The following is a 27493-nucleotide window of genomic DNA, read 5'->3' as shown; positions in this document are numbered from 1 at the left end:
TGAGTAATGAGCCATATTGAAATAAGGGAACATCTGCAGTTTAGTGAACGTGGTGCTACTTTTAAGGCTGAAATAAGGACAGAATAGATAATAAAAACTACAGGAAACTCTTTTTTATCCGGCACTGACGGGACCAGCGTGGTGCCAGTTTATCAAAAAGTCCAGATTACAGAGAGGTATAGTAAAAGATACGAGAGCCCCATACACGGCCACAGATCCAGGCGTCCCTGTTGCATGGCAACAGGTGCAGGAACCCCGGCCACAGACCAAGCGTTCCTGTTGCACAGCAACAGGTGCAGGAACCCCAGTTACACGGCCACAGATCCAGGAACGGCCACTAATATGAAGTAAAACTTACCTGAACCTACTCCTGAATTTTGCCGGTTAACAGAGATTTCTGGTTATTTAGGTGCCGGTGAATCGAGAGTTTCCTGTATCAAGAAACTGAATTTGAAGAGAACAGACTTTGAGGGGATGAAATGCTTACAAAAGAAATGTGAAGAGCTAGTTAAAGGGAAGGATGTGGAGGGAAAATGGAATTGCTTTAAAGAAGTTCGTTCACATTGCGAACAAAAGAGTAAAACTGACATGGATGACAAAGAAAGTCACAAAAGGCATTAGGGAGATAGAAAGAGCGAGCATAGAAACATTTGAAATATACAGGGAAGGGTATGATAGGGATAACTTCAGAATCGAGCAGCAAAATGCTAAGAAAGGTCAAGAAGCACAAAGAGAGAGCATGAGCGGAACATATAAAGGCCAATAACAAAGTGTTCTTCAAATATATCAGGAGCAAGGGAAGGCTGCAGAGGGATGTTGTACCATTTACCAGTGGCAATGGGGAGTGTTTTGAGGATGGAAGAGAGGTTGTGGACAGGGAAGTGGCAGAATTCTAAGTCACTATTTTGTGACCATTTTCACCACTGAAAGGGAAGAGATGCCTAAAATAAGGAACCAGTATAATGGAGAGAGCCGGCTGGAAACCCTTAGCATCACAAGGGAAAACATGTTAGATAGGGTAAGAAAGCATAGAATAAACAAGGGTCTAGGGTCTGAATTATTCCATCCAAGGGTACTAATGGAATTGCTAATCAATGTGTGATAATCCAAAGTGATTTGGACAGACTACATCCATGGGCAGGGAGTTATCAGATGGAACTCAACACGGATAAGTTTAAAGTCACAAGATTAGTTACAAAGAATCAAGAATGTGGATTATATATTAAATAGTAACATGCTTGAGATAATAGAACAGGAGAGAGATCTGGGTGTTTTGGTGGATAGGTCATTAAAGCCATTGGGTCCATGTTCACAAGTAGTCAAGAAAGTAAAGATGATGTAGGGATGTAGAGCTAAGGATTGTGCTTTTTAAATTATAGTACCTGGTTCTGGTGAGAATCCACTTGAAGTAGTGTGTTCAATTTTGGTCTCCATTATAGAAAACATATTGGTGGGTTATGAGGCTCTGTACAACTGAGCATCACTTCCTCACTTTTGTATTCCAACCCCCTTGAGATAAATGACCAACATTCCATTAGTCTTTTTGTATATGTGTACTTGCTTTTAGTGATCTGTGCACATGGACACAAATCCCTCTGCTCCACCACAGCTCCTAATCTCTCACCATTAAGGAAATATTCCAAAATGTCTTTCTCGGATTCAAAGTGGATATCGTCGCACTTCCACACATTGAACTCCATTTGCCATAGTTGTGCCCACTCATTTAGTCTGTCTATGTCCCTTTGTAATGTCCTACTCCCATCTACACAACATATTGTGCCTCCTAACTGAAGACATTTCAGATTTCTAATCTACAGCTTGCCAATGACTTCATCCAGTGAGAATCCAAGCCATAATGATTAGGAAGCAGAAAAAATGAGCCAGTGCCACCTCCTGTAGATGTATGTTCAGTAAGAATAAAATTGGCACTCAGCTGTGATGCCCACAGAAGTTGAATTACACGCTGACATTAAACATTAAGGGCTAGAAATTCAGTAAGGTCCCGCCAGCTTTGCGCCCAGTTACCGCCCAAAGAGGGCTTCTGCGCCAATAGAGGAGTTTGCGCTGATATTCAGCGCAGCGGTAATGGCGGCGGTAGCCGGTAGCGCTGCGCCGATGACGTCATCGGTGTGCGCAGTGCCCCGGTTCCGCCCCGACCCCCATTTTTAGTTGCGGCCGCCTCTTCCGCAGCGGCCGCAAACAACGTTCTGCAACCGTGGCCGTCCTGCAGCCTTAGTGGCGCTAGTTAAAGCGGAGGTGCGGCCGGCTGCTTTTTCGGCGGCCGCCTGCCCGCACCTTCCCCGACCTCCTCCACCCCCCCCCCCCCGCGGCATTGCTGGCTGCTTTCCGTGAGCCCGGCACTTCTCCGTGGTGCCGGGCTCATTTGCCGGCACTATCAAGCAGCGATCTCCCCGTTGCAGGCACCTCCCCCTTAAGAGGAGGAGGCCTGCAGTACCGCAGCCTGCCGCTCCGCAGCGGGTGGCGCAGCGGCACCTACAGCGCTGAAATTCAGTTTCAGCGCCCCAAGCGGGGGCGGGCACACCCTGGAATAGCGCCCGGTTCCGACTTGGGGCGCAAAAACTGAATTTCTGACGGTCGCAACTGGCTCTGCGCGCAGCGCTAACTTTTGGGCGCAAGCGAGCTGGCGGGGCCTTACTGAATTTCTAGGCCTAAGTGTCATACATGAAGTATAGCTACTCGGATGAGGTTGTTCAAGATCCATAGCACAATACTCGAGCAAGGAGTAAAAATGAACAACTTGCATTTACATAGCACCTTTATGGCACGAATACTCTCCAAGATGATTTCAGAGTTGTAACTAATATTAGTAAAGAGCGAGGCCCAGTCGAGCTTGATATGGTCTAGCCAGATCTGGCATTGGATGGCTATTGTACTGGCCTCGCTAGACGTGCTCCTATCTAGTTATCCAGCAAGTTAAACACTCATTCAAATAATTCCTCGTGAAGCCGTTTCGCTGTTTTGAAGCTTTACTTGAACAAATTTGTGAAACTGTAAACAAAGACAAAGTATGTTTTGTACATAAACTGAGTACTATACATTCGATATTACATAAGATATAAACATATTTACAACAGTAGAATAGACTAATTGTATAACTAACTAACATTTGGACTAACTTCTGTAACTATCAAATATTAACCTTTTATAAACAGTGTTATCAAAATACTACACTGACAAAGTTGCTATCATGCTAATAGACAAAGATACTCTCAGATATTGCGCCTGGCCTAACAGGAGATCAGATTACATTGGATTGCGAATCCCTCATGGCATTCTCCATTACTCAAGTCAGGTTCTTCCTGGAATTCTACTTCCTGGGATTCTACTTCCTGGGTCACACAGGAAGAAAGGTAGAAAGGTCAAATGACCTCACAGATAGAAAGGTCAAATGACTTCTGCTGCACACACACACTGCTAACACATAACCACCACCAGAGGGTGCTATCTGCATGTAAAATGTCCAGAACAGCTATGCCAGTTGTGCTTAAGATTGTGCCCCTTGGACTTGAGGAAGCAAATATGAAGGTTGTACCAAGAGAAACAACCAAATAGGAGCCAATGAAGTTTTTATTGGGGATGAAGACATGAAAGGCGAGGTGACAAAGTGTTTCAGCAAAGCAACAGCTGCCGTGGTGCTGTGGCAAATGGAAGACCAGAGGCCAATCACAGTTGTAAGCAACATGGGAGCAGGGGGAAGAAAACAGGGGCAGGTGTATAAGTTAATGGGGTTGAAAGAGGGCGGTAAGGGAAACATGGAAGTGGGCAGAGATGTTATTTTTGGTGATGGAGAGCATGGGATTTGAGGGGTCATGGAAGATGACAAAGGTCAATTGGTCATGAAGATGGAGGAGGTGGTTTAGGGAAGACAGGAGAGTGGTGAATTCTGAGGAAAGAGGGCAAAGGGGATTGAGCTGGAGATTGAAATCAGAGAGGATGGGGAGAAAAGTCCGCTGTCTCTAAATTGTCAGATTGCTTTTCTGACATCCAGTACTGGATGAACAGAAATTTTCTCCAACTAAATATTGGGAAGACCGAAGCCATTGTCTTCGGTTCCCACCACAAACTCCATTCCCTAGCCACCGACTCCATCCCTCTTCCGAGCATCTGTCTGAGGCTGAACCAGACTGTTCACAACCTTGGTGTCACATTTGACCCTGAAATGAGCTACTGACCATAACTAAGACCGCCTATTTCCACTTCCGTAACGTCGCCCATCTCCGCCCTTGCCTCAGCTCTGCTGCTGAAACCCTCATCCATGCCTTTGTTACCTCTAGACTTGACTATTCCAATGCACTCCTGGCTGGCCTTCCACATTCTACCCAACGTAAACTTGAAGTCATCCAAGTTTCTGTTGCTCGTGTCCTAACTCGCACCAAGTCCCGTCATCCATCACCCCTGTGCTCGCTGACCTACATTAGCTCCCGGTTAAGCAGCGCCTCGATTTCAAAATTCTCATCCTTGTTTTCAATTCCCTCCAAGGCTTCGCCCCTTCCTATCTCTGTAATCTCCTTCAGCACCACAACCCGCCTCAGAGATATCTGCGCTCCTCTAATTCTGCCCTCTTGAGCATCCCTGATTATAAATCGCTCAACCTTTGGTGGTCGTGCCTTCTGTTGCCTAGGCCCTAAGCTCTTGAATTTCTTCCCTAAACCTCTCGGCCTCTCTTTCCTCCTTTAAGACGCTCCTTAAAACCTACCTCTTTGACCAAGCTTTTGGTCACCTGCCCTAATTTATCCTTACGTGGGTCGGTGTCAAATTTTTTGTCTTAAAATACTCCTGTGCAGCGCCTTGGGACGTTTTACTACATTAAAGGCACTATATAAATACAAGTTGTTGTTGTTGGCAAAAATTGGTGACAAAAGGCAAAAAAAAGTTTTAATATTGCATTTATTTCTGTTTCAGACCAATGTACAGACAATTCTTCAGAAGCTTGAAAATGTCCAAGAAATGTTCGAAAAGCGTCAAGCTAGTTTAAAGAAGTTAGCAGCCAAACAGACTCGTCCAGTTCAACCTGTTGCCCCACGTCCCGAGTCGTCTCCAAAACGGTCCTCGCCAAAACCAATCAGAGCACCTGTCCTCAGTAAGTGGCAGGAAATCCTTTTCCTCAAAAAAATGTGCAGAGTGATTGTGGTATAGTAGGGTAGAGTTCAAAATAAGATGAACTGAAGGTTTGTTTTATCAGCTTTATAGATTTTGACATCAGATCCTCACTAAACGATTGAGAAATGAAATTTAAGTGAAGCAACTGGTCTCTATTACATCCTACAGGGATCACGTCATCGGTATTCAACACAAGATAATTTTCTAGCAAATAAACAGTAATAGTTTTTATTTCAAGCCACGTAGCCCATCATTTCCTCACTAACCTCTTGTGGCTATGTAATGCTAATGTGAAATAATAAATATCTAGTTATTTTATAACTCATTGTGCCCGCATCAAAAGGATTTTTTTTTTATTGCAAACTACAAGAACATTTTTTGAAACTTTCTCTGGACTACAGGGGTGAAATTATAGTCTTCAACTTTACTGTAGCATCTATGTTCTATAATATATTCTGGACAAAACATCATCTTTACTATGAACCCTAGTACAAGTTTAATGTTATAATGGTAGTATGTATGATTATCAAATGTGCAAAAGCAATATTCCATAGTCTTTGCTGAAGCAGGGGATTGCCATCTGTTATTTTTGAGCACTGAAGCACATCAGTATGTCAGACCTTTTCTTTCAGTGTTTCACTCTAGTACAAGTTCCTATATAATCTACTGATGGGCTTACCTGATGTTTCAGATAGCAACTGCAAACATAGCTTAAAAAGCTTCTTTGAATTCTTCTTGCCGTTAGCTGTAATGTCTCACACTATAATCTGCTTGCTAATTCTAATGCACTCTCTTATTTAGCTATCATAACCAAGGTCCTGTTATGTTTCTCCCTTTCTTTCCCATATCTTTAATGAAAGTGAAAGTCGATTATACCCAAGTGAGCCCAAAAGTAAATGCAATCCATTCTTATCCGGAGTACTGTATTAAAAGCAAAAAATAGAATAAAAAGCACAATGTAAATGATCTAAATAAGAAAAATATCCAGCTGGATTTTGTTTTGGTACATGATCGCAGCAGGTGCAAAATGTTAATACAAAACAAAATCCTGGTGTTCCGTAGTGGTTCACCTTGAAATCAAATTCAGTTGACGTGGATGCTAAGTACAAAGTGTGAATCGTATCTTTTTGTAAGCATAATTACAGAATTTAACCTTTAAACAATTTCAACTATATAAATTAAATTATACTAGAACAGGTGTTCACTGATGATCCAGTCTATATCTTCACACAGCTATTATATTAAACAAAGTAATCATTTACCATGACAAGAGATAATAGCTTCTCGATACACTGTCCTGAGGGTTAGGTTTCACGGTACAGTCAAGCAGTTAGATCAAAAATAATGATTTTGTTGACTGTCATTTACTTCAATTTTCTAAACTCTAGTGTGCAACCATTACACATTTTCCTGATGTTGAACCGTTGGGGATATTTTAATGCTTGCAATGCATTAAGAGATTTTCCTTAAACAATAAAGTTTAAAAAAGAGATTTTTTACTTACTGGTTCAAAGTAGAAATCTGTATTTGGATGAGATATGTATGTTCTAGGGCTTACTTTTTTCCTGGATCTGAAATGGCAGTCCTATACTAGTTGTCAGTATCACTGCCGATAGAAGAATGCAAGAAGCTGAAGTAAAATACATTTTACTGAACTAGTCATTCGTTCAATTGTTTAATTTTTTTTTTAAATGCATGAATCTAATTAATAATAAATAAAAACAGAAAATGCTGGAAATACTCAGCAGGTCAGGCAGCATCTGTGGAGCGAGAAACAGAGCAAGAACATAAGAAATAGGAGCAGAAATAGGCCATTTGGCCCCTCGAGCCTGCTCCGCCATTCAATAAGATCATGGCTGATCTTCTACCTCAACTCCACTTTCCTGCACTATCCCCTTAATTTCCAAAAATCTATCGATCTCCGTCTTGAATATACTCAACGACTGAGTCTCCACAGCCCTCTGGAGTAGAGAATTCCAAAGATTCACCACCCTCTGAATGAAGAAATTTCTCCCCATCGCAGTCCTAAATGGCCGACCCCTTATTCTGAGACTGTGACCCCTGGTTCTAGACTCCCCAGCCAAGGGAAACATCCTCCCTGCATCTACCCTGTCAAGCCCTGTAAGAATTTTGTATGTTTCAATGAGATCACCCCTCATTCTTTTAAACTCTAGAACATATAGGCCTCGTCTACTCAATCTCTCCTCATAGGACAATCCCCCCATCCCAGGAATCAGTCTGGTGAACCTTCGTTGCACTCCCTCTATAGCAAGTATATCTTTCCTTAGAAAAGGAGACCAAAACTGTACACAATACGCCAGGTGTGGTCTCACCAGGGCCCTATATAATTGCAGTAAGACATCTTTACTCTTATACTCAAATCCACTTTTAATAAAGCTTGCTGTACCTGCATGTTAACTTTCAGTGATTCGTGTATCAAGGACACCCAGGTCCCTCTGAACACCAACATTTCCCAATCTATCACCATTTAAAAAAACTCTGCTTTTCTATTTTTCCTACCAAAGTGGATAACTTCACATTTCTCCACATTATATTCCATGTTCTTACCCACTCACTTAGCTTGTCTATATCCCCTTGAAGACTCTTTGCATCCTCCTCACAACTTACATTCCCACCCAGCTTTGTACCTCGATGACCTTTCGTCAGAACTGGAAAAAGTTAGAGATGTAACAGATTTTAAGCAAGTGTAGGGAAAGGGGGAGGGGAGGAAAGATCAAAAGGGAAGGTCTGTGATAGGATAGTAGGCAGGCGTGATGAAATGACAAAAGGTATGATAGTACAAAGGAAAAGGAGGTGGTAATGGGACAAGAAACAAAAGATGAGTCTAGAAGAGGTGTAAATGGGAATGGCAGAATCAACAGCTGCCATGTGAAAAAATAAGGGCAGAGGTTATGGTCTGAAATTGTTGAACTCGATGTTGAGTCCAGAAGGCTGTAAAGTGCCTAATCGAAAGAGGTGCTGTTCCTCGAGCTTACGTTGAGCTTTGTTGGAACAGTGTAAGAGGCCGAGGACAAAGAGGTGGGAGTGGAGCGGAAAAAAGCTCGTGGTCATGCTTACGGACTGAACGGAGGTGTTCCGCAAAGCATTCTAATTAACATGTGCTTTCCACGTTTCATCTATTATCTTTGTACCCGTTTATTAGTCAGTTCAACATCCAAGGTGAATGTGCTGCGGAGCAGAGTTTGAAGTGTAGGAATGTGAATTGTGGCATTATAACTTCTTAGCAGAAGGCTCAGCAGCCGACACAAATACAACCAACCAAAAAACTGCAGATGTTGGAAATCTCAGGAGGTCAGGCAGCATCTGTGGAGAGAACAGACAAGATTTTTAGGGTATGGACCTTTCCTCAGAAGTGGGAGATATTGCAGATGAACACCATTTAAAAAGGAGTAAAGCAAGCCTTCTCCATTGTTCCAATGAAGCTGGAAGAACTTGCACCGATCAGTCTATTAAGCACTTCGCTATTGACTAACAAATTTAGACCCTAATTATAGCTCCCACTTTGACAGCAGGTGCTAGCAATGTGGGTTGGATGTGTTAGCATTCCCCTCCCCACACCTATCAGAACATTATACTGGTGTTCCTTGGTGTCACTGCTTTTTTCTTTCACCAGTCCTGCTTTGCTTTTCCAGTTTTTCACTCTTCCTTTCTACCTGCCTATTCCCACTTCTTTAGCTATTCAAACACTGTGTCTCGTATACGTCTTTTACTTCTTTGGTTTCATCGTCGCTGGGTCAAAATCCTGGGACTCCCTCCCGCACAGCACTGTGGAAATACCTTCACTGCACGGACTACAGCGGTTCAAGGCGGCAGCTCACCACCACCTTCTCAAGGGCAATTAGGGATGGGCAATAAATGCTGGCCTTGCCAGCGATGTCCAGATCCCATGAACGAATATAAAAAAAAATTCTCTTAATATGCCTCTATTGTCTCCATCTAATATCACTTTTGCCATTTAGCCATCACCTGTTCTCTACTTAAGCACTTCACAGGTCATTCTATTTATTTTCCTGTGTGGGTGGTTTGTCTTCTTTTCTTCCCTTCCCTTTATCCTGTTCCTTTTTAAATGCTGTTCATCTGTAATGGCCCTGAATTTGCGGTCAGAGGCGTACCTCCAGAATACGCCTCCGACCCGCAAAATATTTCCGAACTTACCTCCTGGTTCCACAGCAACAGAGTTGGGCCTCAGGCCTCCAGGTTTATGCCTGCGTAAAGGCCCATGGATCGTCCCTGGAATCAACAGAAAATGCTGGCTGGGAAATGGGGATTAAAGAACAAAAGAGAGGTGAAGTGACATTAAGAGGTATTCAAAACGAGACGAGATGGTGATAGGACTAGTAAAGAAACAAAAGACGGCTCTAGATGAGGTGTGAAATGCGCTGGCAGAATGAGAGACAGCTGCCATGTGGGAGAGAAAAAAAGGGGGAAGAGCATTTGTAATCCTGGGTGGATCCGAAACACGAAGGGTGGAAGTTTAGTTGGAATCCACGTGGAATAAGTCGGAACCGGAGACAGTTGCTGAGGAAAATGATGTGGCTGTGAAACCGAGTCTTAGCAGATACCTGATCAAACATGAGAAGGGAAACTGAGAGCAATGAAGATGAACAAGGTTTCTGTTGTTATTTCGGATTTCCAGTATCTGCAGTATTTTGCTATCGTACTAGTGTTTGATTCACTGCCACACCTCTTCTAGGAATGCCTACCTTGAAGAAGTTCTGCTCTTCTCTTCGCTGGGATCTCCGTGTCTCATTCTGCCAGCGCATTTCACACCTCATCTAGAGCCATCTTTTGTCTCTTTACTAGTCCTGTCACCATCTCGTCTCGTTTTGAATACCTCTTAATGTCACTTCACTTCTCTTTTGTTCTTTAATCCCCATTTCCCAGCCCCCAAACTGGCCTTTTAATCTGTTTCATTTCCTGTGTTTTTTCAGTCCTGACACATTGACTATTTTCTCTCCATGGACGTTGCTTGGCCTGCTGAGTTTTTCCAGCATTTTCTGTTATTTCGGATTTCCAGCATCCGCAGTATTTTGCTATCGTCCCTGGAATCATGTGGGCAAGGTCCGCCAATGAGAAAGGAGGATTCCATTTACAAATGGAATCCCCATAAACCCTAATGGAATCCCGAAATAATTAAACAATTTAGACAATTGCAATAAAAATAAATGTTCGCAGTTTCAAATTTAATTAAAAGTCCCTTCAATACAGCAAATACAATAAAAATTTAATTTTTTGAAAAATAATTTTAAACATTTCAATTGGGTCAAAATTTGCATTAACTCATTTTAAGTGTTTGTGCATCATCTTTTATTTTGAATTTAAGATTTATATTAACCCTTACGCTGGTGAAAGAGGCCCAGTCCCTGCTTTTACCAGGCGTAAGAGTTTCATGGGCATTTGCTGGGCAAATAGCCCAACTCTGCAGCAGCATTTCTAGTCAGTTCAGTAGCTCTGTCAAGGCATACCTTGACAGCTCACAAGTTCCAGGTTTTTGCACATGCAGAAACCCGAAACTTGCGGGACCGCAAATTCCAGGCCAATTTATCTTCCAGTTCGGAGGATGGGTCCATACCAAAACTGGTTTGTCTGTTCTCTCCACAGAAGCTTACTCACCTGCTGATGTACAATTAGGACCTGATATCTGATGAGTATGAGTAGCTAATCCACTCCCAGAACTTGGCGAGTGCTCAGCCTGAGGCAGCACCTAGTCAGCCTTGGCTCAGTGGGCAGCACCCTCGCCTCTGAGTCAGAAGGCTGTGGGTTCAAGTCCCACTCCAGAGACTTGAGCACAAAAATCTAGGCTGACACTCCAGTGCAGTACTGAGGGAGCGCTGCACTGTCAGAGGTGCCGTCTTTCAGATGAAACGTTAAACCAAGGCTCAGTCTGCTTTCTCAGATGACGTAAAAGATCCTATGGCACTATTTCAAAGAGCAGAGGAGTTATCCTGGCCAATATTTATCCCTCCATCAATATCACTAAAGCAGATTATCCGGTCATTATCACAATGCTGTTTTGGGGAGCTTGTGTGAAAATTGGCTGTCGCGTATCCCAGGTTACAACAGTGACTACACTTCAAAAGTACTTAATTGGCTGTAAAGCGCTTGGGACGCCTTGAGGTTGTGAAACACACTATATAAATGCAATTTTTTAAAACATTTGGCAGTGTTGCACTGTTTGTGTTATTCTTTTCACTTCCGCCCTCAGGTAAGGGGAAAGAGCTTGCGTAAGCAAATGTGCTGCAATAAGGTGCTGCCCTATGTGGAGTGTTTTGCATATGCTTGTGCTGGGCGTTGGCTCAGTAACTTCCTCCTTCTGTGGCTCCGAAGCAATTTGTCATTCCTCAGCTGCGTAGAAGTAACCCACTCCCAGAATTTTGCGAGTGCTTATCCCAAGAAAGGATCTAGTACATTCGTGGAAACAATCTTGTCATCAGGCCAACTTACTTATTTGTGCAAGCTTGTTTTAGAAGGGAATCAAAAATACTGCAAACTGTTCATTTTCCAATGAAACCATTAAAAAAAAAATAGAAACATAGAAGATAGGAGCAGGAGTAGGCCATTCGGCCCCTTGAGCCTGCTCCGCCATTCAATGCGATCATGGCTGATCATCCACATTCAGTACCCTGTCCCTGCTTTCTCCCCATATCCCTTGATCCCTTTAGCCTTAAGAAATATATCCAACTCCTTCTTGAATATATTTAATGAATTGGCCTCTATTGACTTCTGTGGTAGAGAATTCCACAGGTTCATCACTCTCTGGGTGAAGAAATTCCTCCTCATTTCTGTCCTAAATGGCTTACCCCTTATCCTTAGACTGTGACCCCTGGTTCTGGACTCCCCGACCATCGGGAACATCCTTCCTGCATCTAGTCTGTCCAGTCCTGTCAGAATTTTATAAGTTTCAATGAGATCCCCTCTCATTCTTCTAAACTCCAGCGAGTATAAGCCCAATCGACCAAATCTCTCCTCATAAGTCATTCCTGTCATCCCAGGTATCAGTCTGGTGAATCTTCGCTGAACTCCCTCCATGGCAAGAACATCCTTCCTCAGATAAGGCGACCAAAACTGCACACAATACTCAAGGTGTGGTCTCACCAAGGCCTTGTACAACTGCAGCAAGACATCCTTGTTCCTGTACTCAAACCCTCTCGCTACAAAGGCCAACATACCATTTGCCTTCTTAACCGCCTGCTGCACCTGCATGCTTACCTTCAGCGACTGGTGCACAAGGACACCCAGGTCTCGTTGCACTTCCCCTTCTCCCAATCTATTGCCATTCAGATAATAATCTGCCTTCCTGTTTTTGCCACCAAAGTGGATAACCTCGCATTTATCCACATTATATTGCATCTGCCATGCTTCTGCTCAATCACCCAACCTGTCCAAATCATCCTGGAGTTTCTCAGCATCCTCCTCACAGCAAACACGCCCACCCAGCTTTGTGTCATCTGCAAACTTGGAGATATTACATCTAGTTCCCTTGTCTAGATTATTAATATATATTGTGAATAGCTGGGGTCCAAGGACCGATCCCTGCAGTACCCCACTAGTCACTGCCTGCCACTCGGAAAAAGACCCGTTTATTCCAACTCTTCGCTTTCTGTCTGCCAACCAGTTCTCTATCCAAGTCAATACCTTGCCCCCAATCCCATGTGCCTTAATGTTACACGCTAATCTCTTATGCAGGACCTTATCGAAAGCCTTTTGAAAGTCCAAATACACCACATCCACTGGTTCTCCCTTATCTATTTTACCAGTTACATCCTCAAAAAATTCCAGTAGATTAGTCAAGCACGATTTACCTTTTGTAAATCCATGTTGATTTTGTCCGATCCTGTCACTGTTTTCCAAGTGCTCTGCTATTACATCTTTTATAATGGACTCTAGCATTTTCCCCACTACCGATGTAATTCCCCGTTTTCTCTCTACCACCTTTTTTGAATAGTGGGGTAACATTAGCTAACCTCCAATCCATGGGTACTGTTCCAGATTCCATCGAATGTTGGAAGATGATCAGCAATGCATCTACTAAAAAACATTAATAAGTCATTTACAATTTTACTTTACAGCCCGTTCCCAAAGGGAAAGTGGAATAGTTTCAAAGGGATAGTGTTAAAGATTCAAAAGGAATTTATCCCTGAGATAGGTCAGAGACAGAATAAGAGTAAGACCAGTTTGGTTTACTAATAAACTTGCGAAAGGCAGTAGATTGAAAGAGAAAGCATACACAATTTTTAAATGTTCTGGGAAGGAGTAGGGTGGGGTTATGCTGATAGGGTTAGATGAAGAGGGGTGGGAGGAAGCGCATGTGGAGCATTATCACAGCATGGACCAGTTGGGCCGATGACCTGTTTTTGTGCTGCACATTCTCCATGTAGGATATGGAGATCCATATAAATAGGCTGAGTAACTGATAAGGGCTGCAAAGAAGGTTCACAAAGAAGATCTAGCTGGAAACATAAACCAGAACAGTAGAGCATTGTTCAAGTAGGTCAGGAGTAAACAAAGGGTGCAAAGTGGAGGTGGCCCACTAAAAATGGCAATGGGGAAGTGGTGCTGCAGTAAATGGGAGGCCGGGGGGAATAGTCTAAAAAGTGAATGCAGACTGAAAAATGTTTTTTTTTTTAATTTTTAAAAAGGGGACATATTGCGAAGGTTATTGAACTTTCATCCCATGAGAAATTGGCTTAAATGATTGCAAGTCCACTTGCGAATATTTTTCAAGTTCAATGGACCCATCTTCAAAAAAAAAAGGGCCAAGGGATGGAACCATCAAATGATAGACTTGTAAGCCTTCCACTGTTGGGAACGTGTTCGACAGTATTATGAGGGATAATATAAGGGAGCACGTTGAGGGTCATGAGCTAATCAGAGACAGTCAGCATGGTTTTAGGAGTGGGAGGTCATGCTTCACTAAATTCTTTGAGGAGTTGACAGATCTAGTAGATGGGGAGAGAATGGATGTCACACTGTACTACATAAGGTTCAAGCCCATGGGATAGATGGGAATGTAATAAAATTGATTACTTTGGTAGACAATGCATATGCAGGTAACTGGTTGGAAGCCAATTACCAGGGTAGTGCCACAAGATTCCATTTAGGACCACTGTTTCTAAAAATTAGGAGCAGTGGCAAAATGATGGCAAGCTCAATCAGTGGATTACATGAAAATGCAATGTTGAGAGATTTGGCAAAGGGAAGATTGATGTGGATTACGTGCTAAATGGGAATGCACTTGAGGTATCAGAACAAGAGAATGATCTTGTTTTTTAGTGGGCAGGTCAATAAAACCATCAACACAATGTTCTCGGGCTGTGAAAAAAGCAAACAGAATGTTGGGTTGCATACCAAGGAGTACAACATATAGATCCAGAGAGGTCTTTTTAAAACTATATTTGGCTCTTGTGAGCCCACATCTGGAGTGCTTCATGCAGTTTTGATCTCCCAATTTCAAAAGGGATATTTAGTTATTGGAGGAGGTACAAAGAAGGACTACACAGTTGATCCCAGAACTTAGGAGAATGATGTATGAAGAAAGATGGACTGCGCTGGGTCTCTTCTCTCAAAGAGAAACTGAGGGGGGAATAATGATAGAAGTGTTCAAAGTTAAGAATGGTTTCGACAAATTGGATCCAAGTAAACTTTTCTGTTGTAAGAACATAACATAAGAAATAGGAGGAGTAGGCCATACAGCCCATTGAGCTTGCTCCACCATTCAATAAGATCATGGTTGAAATTTTACATCAACTCCACTTTCCCGCCCTATCCCCATATCCCTTGATCCCCTTAGTGCCCAGAAATCTATCAATCTCAGTCTTGAACACAGTCAACAACTGAGCATCCACAGTGCTCTGGGATAGAGAATTCCAAAGATTCACAATCTTCTGAGTGAAGAAATTTCTCCTCATCTCAGTCCTAAATGGCCAAACCTTTATCCTGAGACTATGCCCCCTAGTTCTAGACTCTCCAGTCAGGGGAAACAGCCTCTCAGCATCGACCCAGTCAGGGGAAACAGCCTCTCAGCATCGACCCAGTCAGGGGAAACAGCCTCTCAGCATCGACCCAGTCAGGGGAAACAGCCTCTCAGCATCGACCCAGTCAGGGGAAACAGCCTCTCAGCATCGACCCTATCAAGACCTCTAAGAATCTTGTATGTTTCAATGAGATCACTTCTCATTCTTCTAAACTCCAGAGAATATAGGCCCATTCTACTCAATCTCTCCTTATAGGACAACCCTCTCATCCCAGGAATCAATCTAGTGAACCTCCGTTGCACCCCCTCGAAGGCAAGTATATCCTTCCTTAGGTAAAACTGTACACAGTACTCCAGGTGTGGTCTCACCAAAGCCCTATATAATTGCAGCAAGACTTCTTAGCCTTATACTGCAACCCCCTTGCAATAAAGGCTATCATACCATTTTGCCTCCCCTTGCTTGCTGTACCTAGAATCATAGAATGGTTACAGCACAGAAGAAGGCCATTCAGCCAGACGAGCCCATGCTGGCTCTCTGCAAGAGCACTTCAGAGAGTCCTACTCCCTCTGCATGTTAACTTTCTGTGATTCATGTACAAGGACACACAAATCCCTATGAATCCCAACATTTACTAGACTCTCACCTTTATTTAAAAAAAAAAAAAAAAGTTCTGCTTTTCCATTCTTCCTACCAAAGTGGATAATTTCACACTTCCCCACATTATACTCCATCTCCCACCTTCTTATCTAATCACTGAACCTGTCTATATCCCTTTGCAGCCTCTTTACGTCCTCCTCATAGCTTACTTTCCCACCTAGCTTTGTATCGTCAGCAAACTTGGATAGATTATACTTGGTCCGCTCATCTAAGTCATTGATACAGATTGTAAGTAGCTGAGGACCAAGCACTGATCCTTGCTGTACCCCACTAGTTACACCCTGCCATCCTGAAAATGACCCATTTATTCCAATTCTGTTTTCTGCCCGTTAACCAATCCTCAGTCCATGCTAATGTACTACCCCCAAGCCAATGAGCCCTAATCTTCTGTAACAACCTATTGTGTGGTACCTTATCTAATGCCTTCTGAAAATCCAAATATACTACATCCACTGGTCCCCCCTCATCCACCCTGCTAGTTACACCCTTAAAATACTCTAGATTCACTTTCATAAAACCACGTTGACTCTGCCTAATCATAGTGATTTTCCAAGTGCCCTGTTATCATGTCCTTAATAGAAATAAAAACAGAAAATGCTGGAAATACTCAGGTCAGGCAGCATCTGTGGAGAGAGAAACAGAGTTAACATTTCAGGTCGATGACCCGTCATCAGATGATCCTTAATAATAGATTCTAGCATTTGCGCTATTACTGACGTCAAGCTAACTGGCCTATAGTTCCCTATTTTCTCTCTTCCTCCTTTCTTGAACAGCGGGGTTACATTTGCTACCTTCCAATACACAGGGATGTTCTAGAATCTAGGGAATTAGAATAGTTACAGCATAGTATGGGGCCATTTGGCCCATCGAGCCTATGCCGGCTCTCTGCAAGAGCACTTCAGCTAGTGCCAATCCCCTGCCTTTTCTCCGTAGCCCTGCAATTTTTTTTCCCTTCATGTACTTATCTAATTCCCTTTTGAAAGCCATGATTGTATCTGCCTCCACCACCCTTTCAGGCAGTGCATTCCAGATCACAACCACTCAGAATCATAGAATGGTTACAGCACAGAAGGCGGCCATTCGGCCAGTCAAGCTCATAAAAACATTTTTCCTCATGTCGCCTTTGTATCTTCTGCCAATCACCTTAAATCTGTGTCCTTTGGTTCTCGACCCTTCCGCCAATGGGAACAGTTTCTCTGTCTACTCTGTCCAGACCCCTCATGATTTTGAGCACCTCTATCCAATCTCCTCTCAATCTTCTCTGCTCCAAAGGAAAACAACCCCAGCCTCTCCAGTCTATACCCATAACTGAAGTCCTTCATCCCTGTCCTTCATTCTTGTAAATCTTTTCTGCACCCTCTCTAAAGCCTTCACATCCTTCTTAAAGTGCAGTACCCAGAATTGGACAATACTCCAGTTGTGGCCAAACCAGTGTTTTATAAAGATTCATCATAACTGCTGGTTACATGCTCCTCTAATGTTCTGATTTATACTTTGTCCAACATTATGATTACTGTTAGGGGGCCTATAAACTACTCTCACCAGTGTTTTCTGCCCTTTGTTATTTTGTAGCTCCACCTACACCGATTCTACATCCTGATTTTCTGGGCTAAAATCGTTTCTCACTACGGCCTTTATCTCATCCTTTATTATCAGGGCTACGCCACCTCCTTTTCCATTTTGCTATCTTTTCTAAAAGTACCGTGGAATATTTAGTTCCCAACTTTGTTCACCTTACAACCACATGGCTACTAGATCAAACCCATTTATCTCTATTTGCGCCATTAATACATCTATCTTGTTATGAATGCTTTGTGCATTCATTTATAGTACCTTTAATTTTAACTTACTATTTTTCCCTGATGTGGCCTTAGTCACTAATGTCCTATTACCATCGTTAAATTCTCTGTCCCTTCCTGATACAATCTGCTCGATTTTACCCAAATCGCTACTCTTGATTTTCCTCTTCAGACTTCTAGATTTACCCTTGCCTGAACCCTCCCTCCCCCCTTTAGTTTAAAGCCCTATAACCCCAGTTATTCAATTAGCCAGGATACTGGTCCTAGCCCAGTTTAAGTTGAGTCCGTCCCAACGGAACAGCTCCCTCTTTCCCCAGTACTAGTGCCAGTGTCCCATGAATTGAATTGTATACAGAATCTAAGCAGAAGAACTTAACAGCAACAACTTGCATTTATATAGCACCTTCAACGTAGTACAACATCCCAAGACACTTCGCAGGAGCGTTCTCAAACAAAATTTGATACCGAGCCACAGAAGATATTAGGGCAGATGACTAAAAGCTTGGTCAAAGAGGTAGGTTTTAAGGAGTGTCTTAAAGGAGGAAAGAGGGGCAGAGAGGTTTAGGAAGGGAATTCCAGCGAGTCGGGCCTTGGCAGCTGAAGGCACGGCCGCCAATGGTGGAGCGATTAAAATCGGGAATGCTCAAGAGGCCAGAATTGGAGGAGCGCAGATATCTCAGAGGGTTGTAGGGCTGGAGGAGGTTAGAGAGATAGAGAGGGGCGAGGCCATGGAGGGATTTGAAAACAAGGATGAGAATTTTAAAATCGAGGCGTTGCTTAACCGGGAGCCAATGTAGGTCAACGAGCACAGGGTTGATGGGTGAACTCAAACAAATGAACTCATTAGCAAATTAAAGAGAACAAAAAGAAACTAGGAGATGAAGAGGATTTCTCTTTAAATTAAACTAAAAGGGTGGCGAGCATTGGCACAGACGTTGGAACAAGAAACCTTAATGGGCTTCAAGAAGAAACTAAGACAGATCCTCTTCAACAAATGGGATTCAGGGTTATTAGAGATGCACCAAGGGAATACTGTGGAAAGGTAGGCTAGGTGCCCAACGGTCATCTCTTGCCTGAAACTGTTATTATGTAACTATGTATAATGTTACCTTTAACATTGAAATAGTTGAAGGCTCATGACAAATCTGCTGACTGAGTTTATAGATACCTTTCTCTGAAACAATTTACTAGATCATTGCAGACTGAAAAGTTTAGTGGAGAGCTGGGTTCTGGATGCTGTAAAATAAGACAATGTGCAGTAATATGCATTAAAAAATTTTGGTCTACAAGTTCATTATTTACACCTATTATGTGCCAACGTAACAGATTAAAACATTTGATAACTGACCAGTCCAGGGGTCTTTTTAATTTTTTATATAAAAGTACAGTCAAGTGCTTCTGTCTCTATCCTTACATTTTTGTAATAGGGCACATCATTCCCCTTTTAACAATTAGCTTTTGTTTATTATCCCACAGCTCCCAGTAGAAGGAGTTTAGATAACATTAGCAATTCAAAGACACCTACAGAGACAGAATTAGCAAAGAAAAGAAATATAAGGAAACCAAAAGGAAACTTAAAGGTAAGTAACTACCAGTCAGTATTTGTATTGATTTAAGTCTCAATGTTATCACAATATTTACATGCACCTACATACATTCAAACATGCACAAGAGGACGGGATAAAATAAACAGTTTCAAGCAAAACAAACTTATTTGAACATAATTTATATTAAGGATCCACTTTGAGCAGTTAGCTACTGTAGAGGGGAAATTGCAATCTGATCCGGATTATAGCTACTACCAATGATTCAGTAAAATATAACGGTATGCCTTATTGCTCAACACAGTTCCCTTTGACTTAAATTTGCTGCTGTTTTGCTTCTTTTAGCTCTGTACCTAGTCATCGTCGAGCTGCAGGGGCACAGAGTAAAGGAAGTAAATGGAGACAACTCACCCATACTGCTTAGCAAGCATAAACCATTAAAACCTCTCGAAAAAACACAATGGTGTCTCACTTTTCTAACATTTTTGATGAAGAGTATGGCCAAATATATGTAGCTGTTCATTCCTTTCACTTTGTTTTTAAGGGAATTCACACTTGTTTGGGTGGCATGGTCTTTCAACCTAGAATTCGGTTAGGAATGTGGCTGGGAATAGATCAGTAAATAAGTAACTCATCGTATACAAGTAATAACCAACATTCAGAACACCAAGTGAAAAATTATAGTCTGCAAAACAAAAAGGTAGTGGTTCTGATGTTATATCATGACTAGAATTAAAGAAAAGCATTTTGAATTGTATAAAAACACTGTCTGGCCTGACACACACAATATTAAATGAAGTTTTCAATTCAGTACTAGCTATTCTGTATGATAGTAATATTTATGTATTTATTGCATTCAGCCAGAGTGAAATTATTTGCTGCATTCGTGACCTCTGAAGAATGCCCTGTGCAGTTACATGGCTTCTCACTCCCATCCCCTCCCTTTTATAGATTGAAGTGATGCATGAAGCCAGTCAAGGGGGATCCAGTCATTTTCAAGTAACGGCCGAAGAGAACCTGTCTACAAGGAGGAGGTAAGATATGTTACTGTTCTTTAGGTCTGTGCAGGAAGTCCCGATGTTAATATGCACTGCACACAATTATACATTTTCCAAAAGACTCCGTCTACCAATACTGCAGGTAGACAATCAAACATTTAATGGAGAGCTCTACCTTTCACAAACATTTAAAAAAAGGTTTTAACAAGTCATGCATCTGATTTAGGGAAAGAACTACCTTCTCAGCTTTGAACTTGCTATATTAAAAGGATGATAACATAGGTTATCACTTTTCTTAGTGGGTTTATGCCGCAGAATAATCTGTTATAATGATCCTGATATATTAAATGGTGATCTTATGTTATTAATGGTTTAAACGGAAGAGAAAAAGGGCTGTATAGATAGATCAATATACAGTAAAACCTGTGCATACACTTCCCTTACTGACAGTTCCAAATAACTTACAAGCTTGTAATAGATACAAGCTGCACCTTGAAACCACAGACTCACAAATTATGAACAGCCTTCACAGCACCAAGTCAGTTTGCAACTTAAAACACGGGACACGCAGGTAAGCACAAGGCGACATAGGGTGTAGAAAACCTCTTTTTACCCAGTATCCACAGCGGTAGAGAAACCGCTCTAGCTCTGGGATTGAATGCTTGCATGGCTCTATCCCAGGAAGAGTGGTTTCTCTGTCGTTATGGATGCTGGGTAAAGAACTTCCCATTCCACAAAAACTGGGAACTGCTGATTGGTGGGAGTTGGGTGCCCTAAAATTGTGGGGAAGGGCCCTGAAATTGCAAGGGACTGGAGAGTTGGAGGAGAGGGAGACTGGGGAGAGAGAGACTGGGGAATGGTGGCTGGCGGGTGCGGGGGGGAGAAAGAGGGAAACTGGGCAAAGGTGACTGGGGAATAGTGGCTCAGGGATAGAGGAAGACTGGGGAATAAGGGCTTGGGGGACAGATGGAGACAGGACTGAGGGAGAGGGAGATTGGGAATAGTGGCTCATGAAGAGCGGGACACTGGGGACGAGGGGCTCGGGAGAGAGGGAGACTGGGGAATGGTGGCTGAGAGAGGGAGACTGGGAAATGGGAGCTGGGGCGGGGGGGGCGGTGGAAGAGAATGGTTTCTCCTCTTCATCTGCTCACAGGTGGCCTCCTGGTTCTTCTCACATAACAGCTGCTGGCACAAAACCACAAATAGAGATGATCAGCTACAGGGGACCCAACCTTTACAAGGTAAATCCAACAACATTTGTAGAAGTCACGTGATCAGATGTCATGTGGTCAGAACATCATGTGAACAAATCTCCATTAATGCCTCCAATCAGAGTTGGCAACCCGACTCCACCAGTATGTCAGATACTGATGAGCTGCTAACAGCCTCCTACCACCGTCCAGCACTTCAAACATTAGAAGCTGCAGCACTCTGAGGGAAGGGGTCTGCAAAGCATTAATTCCAACTCCCCAATTTAGCTGGGATCTCCCAGGCACTCTGGCCCTACAGGAACCACGCAGGCTGCCAACATAGCAAATTTCAGGATCAGGACATCCCTCCCTCAATGGAAAAGGACCCCAGAATGGCAATGAACTGAGAAACCCAACAAACAGAAAATGAACTGAAATCACATCCCGCTGGCAGGGCCCCAGAATTGGGCACGATTCCAGGTGAGGGCAAAAAAAGGGAACACTGTAGAAGATTCAGCCAATCCCAGGATATTTGACTCATCCTGTTCACTGTACATACGATGACCATTTTGAAATTATGGACACCTGATGCAAGTTCCTTAGATGTCCCTAATTTAGAGGTTTCACTGTAAAAAGAAAATTGCCTATTTAAGTTCAGTCCTTTTGAACTACTGTCCCACATCTAACCTTTTCCCTCTCCAAGATCCTTGAATTCAGTCACTCAACTCCTTGCTTAACAAGTGTTTGAATCCCTTTAGTCCAGTTTCTGCCCTGCCCAAAGTAGAGATCTGCTCGTCAATCATAAGTCTGACTTCTCATCCTAGTGACCACAACAGTGATGCGTGTATAATAGGGTATTTTACAGTCTGCTTTCCTGGTCAGACTCCCATCTTCTAACCTCCATAAACTTGATCTCATCTAAAACTCTGGTGCCCGTATTCTAACTCGTACCAAGTCCAGTTCACCCATCACCCTTGTGCACACGGAGCTACATTGGCTCCTAGTTAAGCAATACCTCGATTTTAAAGTTCTCATCCTTGCTTTCAAATCCCTCTGTGGTTCACCCCTCCCTATCTCTAACCTTTCCAAGCCTTACATCCCTCAGAGATCGCTGCGCTTCTTCAATTCTGGCCTCTTGCACAGCCCCGATTTTGAAATCGATCCACCATTGGTGGCCGTAACTTCAGCTGCCTAGGCCCAAAGCTCTGGAATTCCCTCCCTAAACCTCTCCACCTCTCATTCCACCTTTAAGCCGCTCCTTAAAGCCTACCTCAAGCTTTTGGTCATCTGTCCCAACAGGTGGCTCGGTGTCAAATAATGCTCCTGTGAAGCACCTAGGTACATTTTACTACGTTAAAGGCACTCTGTAAAATGCAAGTTGATGTTGCAGAACATAGCCGACCACACCACCCTCTTCCTATGTGGTCCACCTATGGTGGTCCGCCCTCACCTGGTTCCATTTGTACCTGTCCCATCATGGCTGGCACTGGACTACTTCTGCTACAGTCACCGAGTACCCCAAAATGCTACCTTTTTCCTTGTTTACATTGCCCCTCGCAGACATTATCCAGCAGCACAGGATCAGTTTCCACACATGACAATGACGACCACCTCAATCTTTCCACTACCACTGGTTCCTTGTTTGCCAATGCATTGGATTCAAAGTCCTCACCTTATCGCAACAATTCCTCCAGCCTATAACCCTGTCCATGTCCTTCATCTAACTTGGTTCTCTTCGCCAGCTTTCCAAATGACGGTAGAGCCTTCAGCTGTCTCGGTCCCACTCCTCGAAACCCCTTAAATACTGTGCCCACCTATCTCTCAGACCACAAGTCATCTTTCCATCATTTCGATCAGGCAGCATGTTTCCCCTCTAAAGAGTTTTTGTAATAGTAATTTAAAAATGTTAAAAAATATTCACAATGTCCACTAAACTGTGAAGAAACACCCAGCACTACAATTATAAATTTTATGCCCAGAGTATTTTGAACTATGCAATATTAGGCAGTTTTGCATTGTAAACGTGTATGACAGCAGTGAAAGTGCCCTGATATTTTTTATTCCAATTTTTCTCCTGTGGAGAAGCACTGAACTGCTAGTGTTCTAGATGAGATCAAGAACTTGGTATGTAGCATCAAAAGCACAAAGAGACCCTACCACTCAAGCCACAGCACTATAGCATGCTGGGACAACCAACAACTCATTTCAGACTCCAAATTGTTAATTGCAATACTTTTAATTCTGAGGGAATAATCTCGCCACTTGACAGAGTAGGCAGACCAGGCTTCTGCCCACAGTGATATACAAAAGGAGCTGCAGCTATGAGATTGCAAAGAACATAAGAAATAGGAGCAGGAGTAGGCCAATCGGCCCCTCGAGCCTGCTCTGCCATTTAATAAGATCATGGCTGATCTGATCCTAACCGCCAATCCACTATCACAGAACCATCTCCTGAATCTAACAGAATTAGACACACGAAATAGGAGCAGGATCAGGCCACACGGCCCCTAGGCCCGCTCCGCTACCCACGGGGCCATGACCGATCCGAACCTAGACTCATGTCCAAATTCCTGCCCGCGCCCCGTAACCCTTAATTCCCTTTACTTCTAGGAAACTGTCTATTTCTGTTTTAAATTTATGTAATGATGTAGCTTCTACAGCTTTTTGGGGCAGCATATTCCATGGACCTACCACCCTCTGAGTGAAGTAGTTCCTCCTCATCTCAGTTTTGAAAGAGCAGCCCCTTATTCTAAGACTATGCCCCCTAGTTCTAGTTTCACCCATCATCGGGAACATCTTCCCCGCATCCACCCGATCCAACCCCTTCACAATCTTATATGTTTCAATAAGATCGCCTCTCATTCTTCTGAACTCCAATGGGTAGAGTCCCAATCTACTCAACCTCTCCTCATATGTCCATCCCCTCATCCCTGGGATTAACCCAGTGAACCTTCTTTGTACTGACTCGAGAGCAAGTATGTCCTTTCTTAAGTATGGACACCAAAACTGTATGCAGTATTCCAGGTGCGGTCTCACCAATACCTTGTACAACTGAAGCAATACCTCCCTATTTTTATATTCTATCCCCCTAGCAATGAAAGCCAACATTCCATTGGTCTTCTTAATCACTTGCTGCACCTGCATACTAACCTTTTGAGTTTCGTGCACCAGGACCCCCAGATCCCTTTGTACTTCAGTACTTTCCAGTTTCTTGCCATTAAGATAATAACTTACTCTACGATTTTGCCTGCCAAAGTGCATAACCTCACACTTTCCAGTATTGTATTCCATCTGCCAAATCTCTGCCCACTTACTTAGCCGGTCTATGTCCTCCTCACTCACTACTTTCCCTCCCATCTTAGTATCATCTGCAAACTTTGATATGTTACACTCGGTCCCCTCCTCCAAATCGTTAATATAGATTGTAAAGAGTTGGGGGACCCAGCACTGACCCCTGTGGAACACCACTAGTTACTGATTGCCAGTCTGAGAATGAACCATTTATCCCAACTCTCTGCCTTCTGTTAGATAGCCAATCCTCTATCCATGCCAGAACATTACCCCCAATCCCGTGATTTTTTATCTTAAGCAATAATCTTCTGTGTGGCACCTTGTCAAATGCCTTTTGGAAAGTCTAAATACACTACGTCCACTGGTTCCCCTTTATCCACCCTATATGCTACTTCCTCAAAGAACTCCAGCAAATTTGTCAAACATGACTTCCCCTTCATAAAACCATGCTGACTTTGTCCTATTAAATTATGATCCAAATGTCCTGTTACTGTCTCCTTAATAATGGACTCCAATATTTTACATACCACAGATGTTAGGCTAACCGGTCTATAGTTTCCAGCCTTCTCTCTACTGCCCTTTTTAAATAAGGGCGGTACATTAGCAGTTTTCCAGTCTGCCGGGACCTTTGCTGAGTCCAGGGAGTTTTGGAAAATTATTACCAATGCATCCACAATCCTGACCGCCACTTCCCTCAAGACCCTAGGATGTAAGCCATCAGGTCCAGGTGATTTATCCGCCTAGAGTCCCATTATTTTACCAAGTACCACTTCCTTAGTGATTTTGATCGTGTTTAGCTCCTCCCCCCCACTATTTGTCCAGTGTTAGGATATTCTTAGTGTCCTCTACTGTAAAGACTGATACAAAATATTCAGTGTTTTTGCCATCTCCATATTTCCCACCATTAATTTCCCGGTCTCATCCTCTAAGGGACCAACATTTACTTTAGCCACCCTTTTTCTTTTTATATAACTATAAAAACTCTTACTATCTGTTTTTATATTTTTTGCTAATTTACTTTCATAATCTATCTTCCCTTTCTTAATCAATCTTTTTGTTATTTTTTGCTGTCTTTTAAAGTTTTCCCAATCCTCTATCCTCCCACTAGATTTGGCTACCTTATATGCCCTTGTTTTTAGTCGAATACTATCCTTAATTTCTTTACTTAGCCACGGATGGCTGTCTTTTCTTTTACACCCTTTTCTTCTCAGTGGAATATATACTTTTTGGAAGTTGTAAAATAACTCCTTAAATGTACACCACTGATCATGTATCGTCTTACCCTTTAATCTATTTTCCCAGTCCGCTCTACTCAATTCCGCTCTCATACCTTCATAGTCTCCTTTATTCAAGCTTAGCACGCTTGTTTGAGATCCAACCTTCTCACCCTCTAACTGAATATGGAATTCAACCATGTTATGGTCACTCATTCCAAGGGGATCCTTTACTAGGACATTTTTAATTAATCCTGTCTCGTTACACAGGACCAGATCTAAGGTTGCTTGCCCCCTGGTCGGTTGCTCAAGAAACCCATCCCTGATACACTCAATGAACTCATCCTCAAGGCAGCCCTGCCCAATTTGATTTGTCCAATTAATATGATAGTTAAAATCCCCCATAATTATAGATGTTCCCTTATTACAAGCCTCAACTATTTCCTGATTGATACTCCGTCCAACAGAGTTGCAACTGTTCGGAGGCCTATAGACTACGCCCACGTGTTTTTTTCCCCCTTATTATTCCTTATCTCCACCCAAACTGTTTCATTATCCTGATCTTTTGACCCAAAATCATTTCTTTGTATTAGTGATTCCTTCATTAACATAGCCACCCCACCTCCCCTTCCTTCCTGCCTGTCCTTCCTGATCGTTAAATAACCTGGTATGTTTAATTCCCAGGCATTGTCACCCTGCAGCCATGTTTCTGTAATGGCCACAAGATCATACCCATATGTAGTTATTTGTGCCATTAACTCGTCTATTTTGTTATGAATGCTACCTGCATTCAGATAGAGAACTTTCAAATATGTTTTGTGACACCGAGTTCCTGCTTTTGCCCTTATTACTTTACCTTTTACTCTATACCTTCTGCCCCTTCCCGACACGCTCTGGTTTTTAATTTCCCCACTGCTACCTATGACCTTCTCTGTTGTCATTTTTATTATTTGCTCTCTAGGAACCTCCCCCCCACTAGTTAGTTTAAAGCCCTCTCTACAGCCCTAGTTATATGATCCGCCAGGACTCTAGTCCCAGCACTGGCCAAGTGAAGCCCGTCCCAACGGAACAGCTCCCTCCTGCCCCAGTACTGGTGCCAGTGTCCCAGGAAGCAAAACCCATTTCTCCCACACCAGTCTTCGAGCCACGCATTTAACTCTAATTTTATTTATCCTAGCCAAATTTGCTTGTGGCTCAGGTAATAATCCAGAGATTATTACCCTTGAGCTTCTGTTTTTTTTGTTTTTTTTTTAAATTTGACCCCTAGCTGCTCATACTCCTTTAACAGAACCAGCTTCCTAGTCCTATCTACGTCGTTTGTACCAACATGGGCCACGACAACTGGATCCACCCCCTCCCACTGCAAGTTTCTTTCCAGCCCAGAGGAGATGTCCTTAACCCTGGCACCGGGTAGGCAACACAGCCTTCGGGACTCTCGCTCTCGGCTGCAGAGAACTATCTATCCCCCTAATAATACTATCCCCTACCACTACAACATTTCTATTTACTCCCCCCTCTTGAATGGCCCCCCATTCCACAGTGCTGTGGCCAGGTTGCTCATCCTCCCTGCAGTCCCTGCTCCTGTCCCCACAGGGAGTAAGAACCTCGAACCTGTTGGACAAGAGCAAGGGCTGCGGCTCCTCCAGCTCTACCTCCTGGATCCCCGTACCTGCCTCACTCGTAG

General features: G+C 43.0%; 1 protein-coding gene and 1 long non-coding RNA gene across 3 annotated transcripts in view; one reads left to right on the top strand and one right to left on the bottom strand.

Moving 5' to 3' along the window:
* Positions 1–27493, top strand: part of mcf2l2 (MCF.2 cell line derived transforming sequence-like 2) — a 469404-nt gene that overhangs the window by 257079 nt on the left and 184832 nt on the right. For both annotated transcript variants that reach the window (XM_085990152.1, XM_085990151.1), the window contains exons 13-15: positions 4924–5101; positions 19049–19152; positions 20068–20150. In XM_085990152.1, the coding sequence (XP_085846278.1) occupies positions 4924–5101; positions 19049–19152; positions 20068–20150 (365 nt within the window). The remainder of the gene's footprint in view (positions 1–4923; positions 5102–19048; positions 19153–20067; positions 20151–27493) is intronic.
* On the bottom strand, positions 4891–9922 carry LOC147115687 (uncharacterized). Its single transcript, XR_015078667.1, has 2 exons — positions 6626–9922; positions 4891–5231 (listed from the first exon to the last, which is right to left on the bottom strand). It is a non-coding gene; the product is annotated as an uncharacterized LOC147115687 (long non-coding RNA).

This window comes from Somniosus microcephalus, chromosome 6, assembly GCF_052327205.1.
Source record: "Somniosus microcephalus isolate GS21.2 chromosome 6, FLI_Smic_1.0, whole genome shotgun sequence".
Classification (NCBI taxonomy): Eukaryota; Metazoa; Chordata; class Chondrichthyes; order Squaliformes; family Somniosidae; genus Somniosus; species Somniosus microcephalus.
This window is presented reverse-complemented; position numbering and strand designations above follow the sequence as displayed.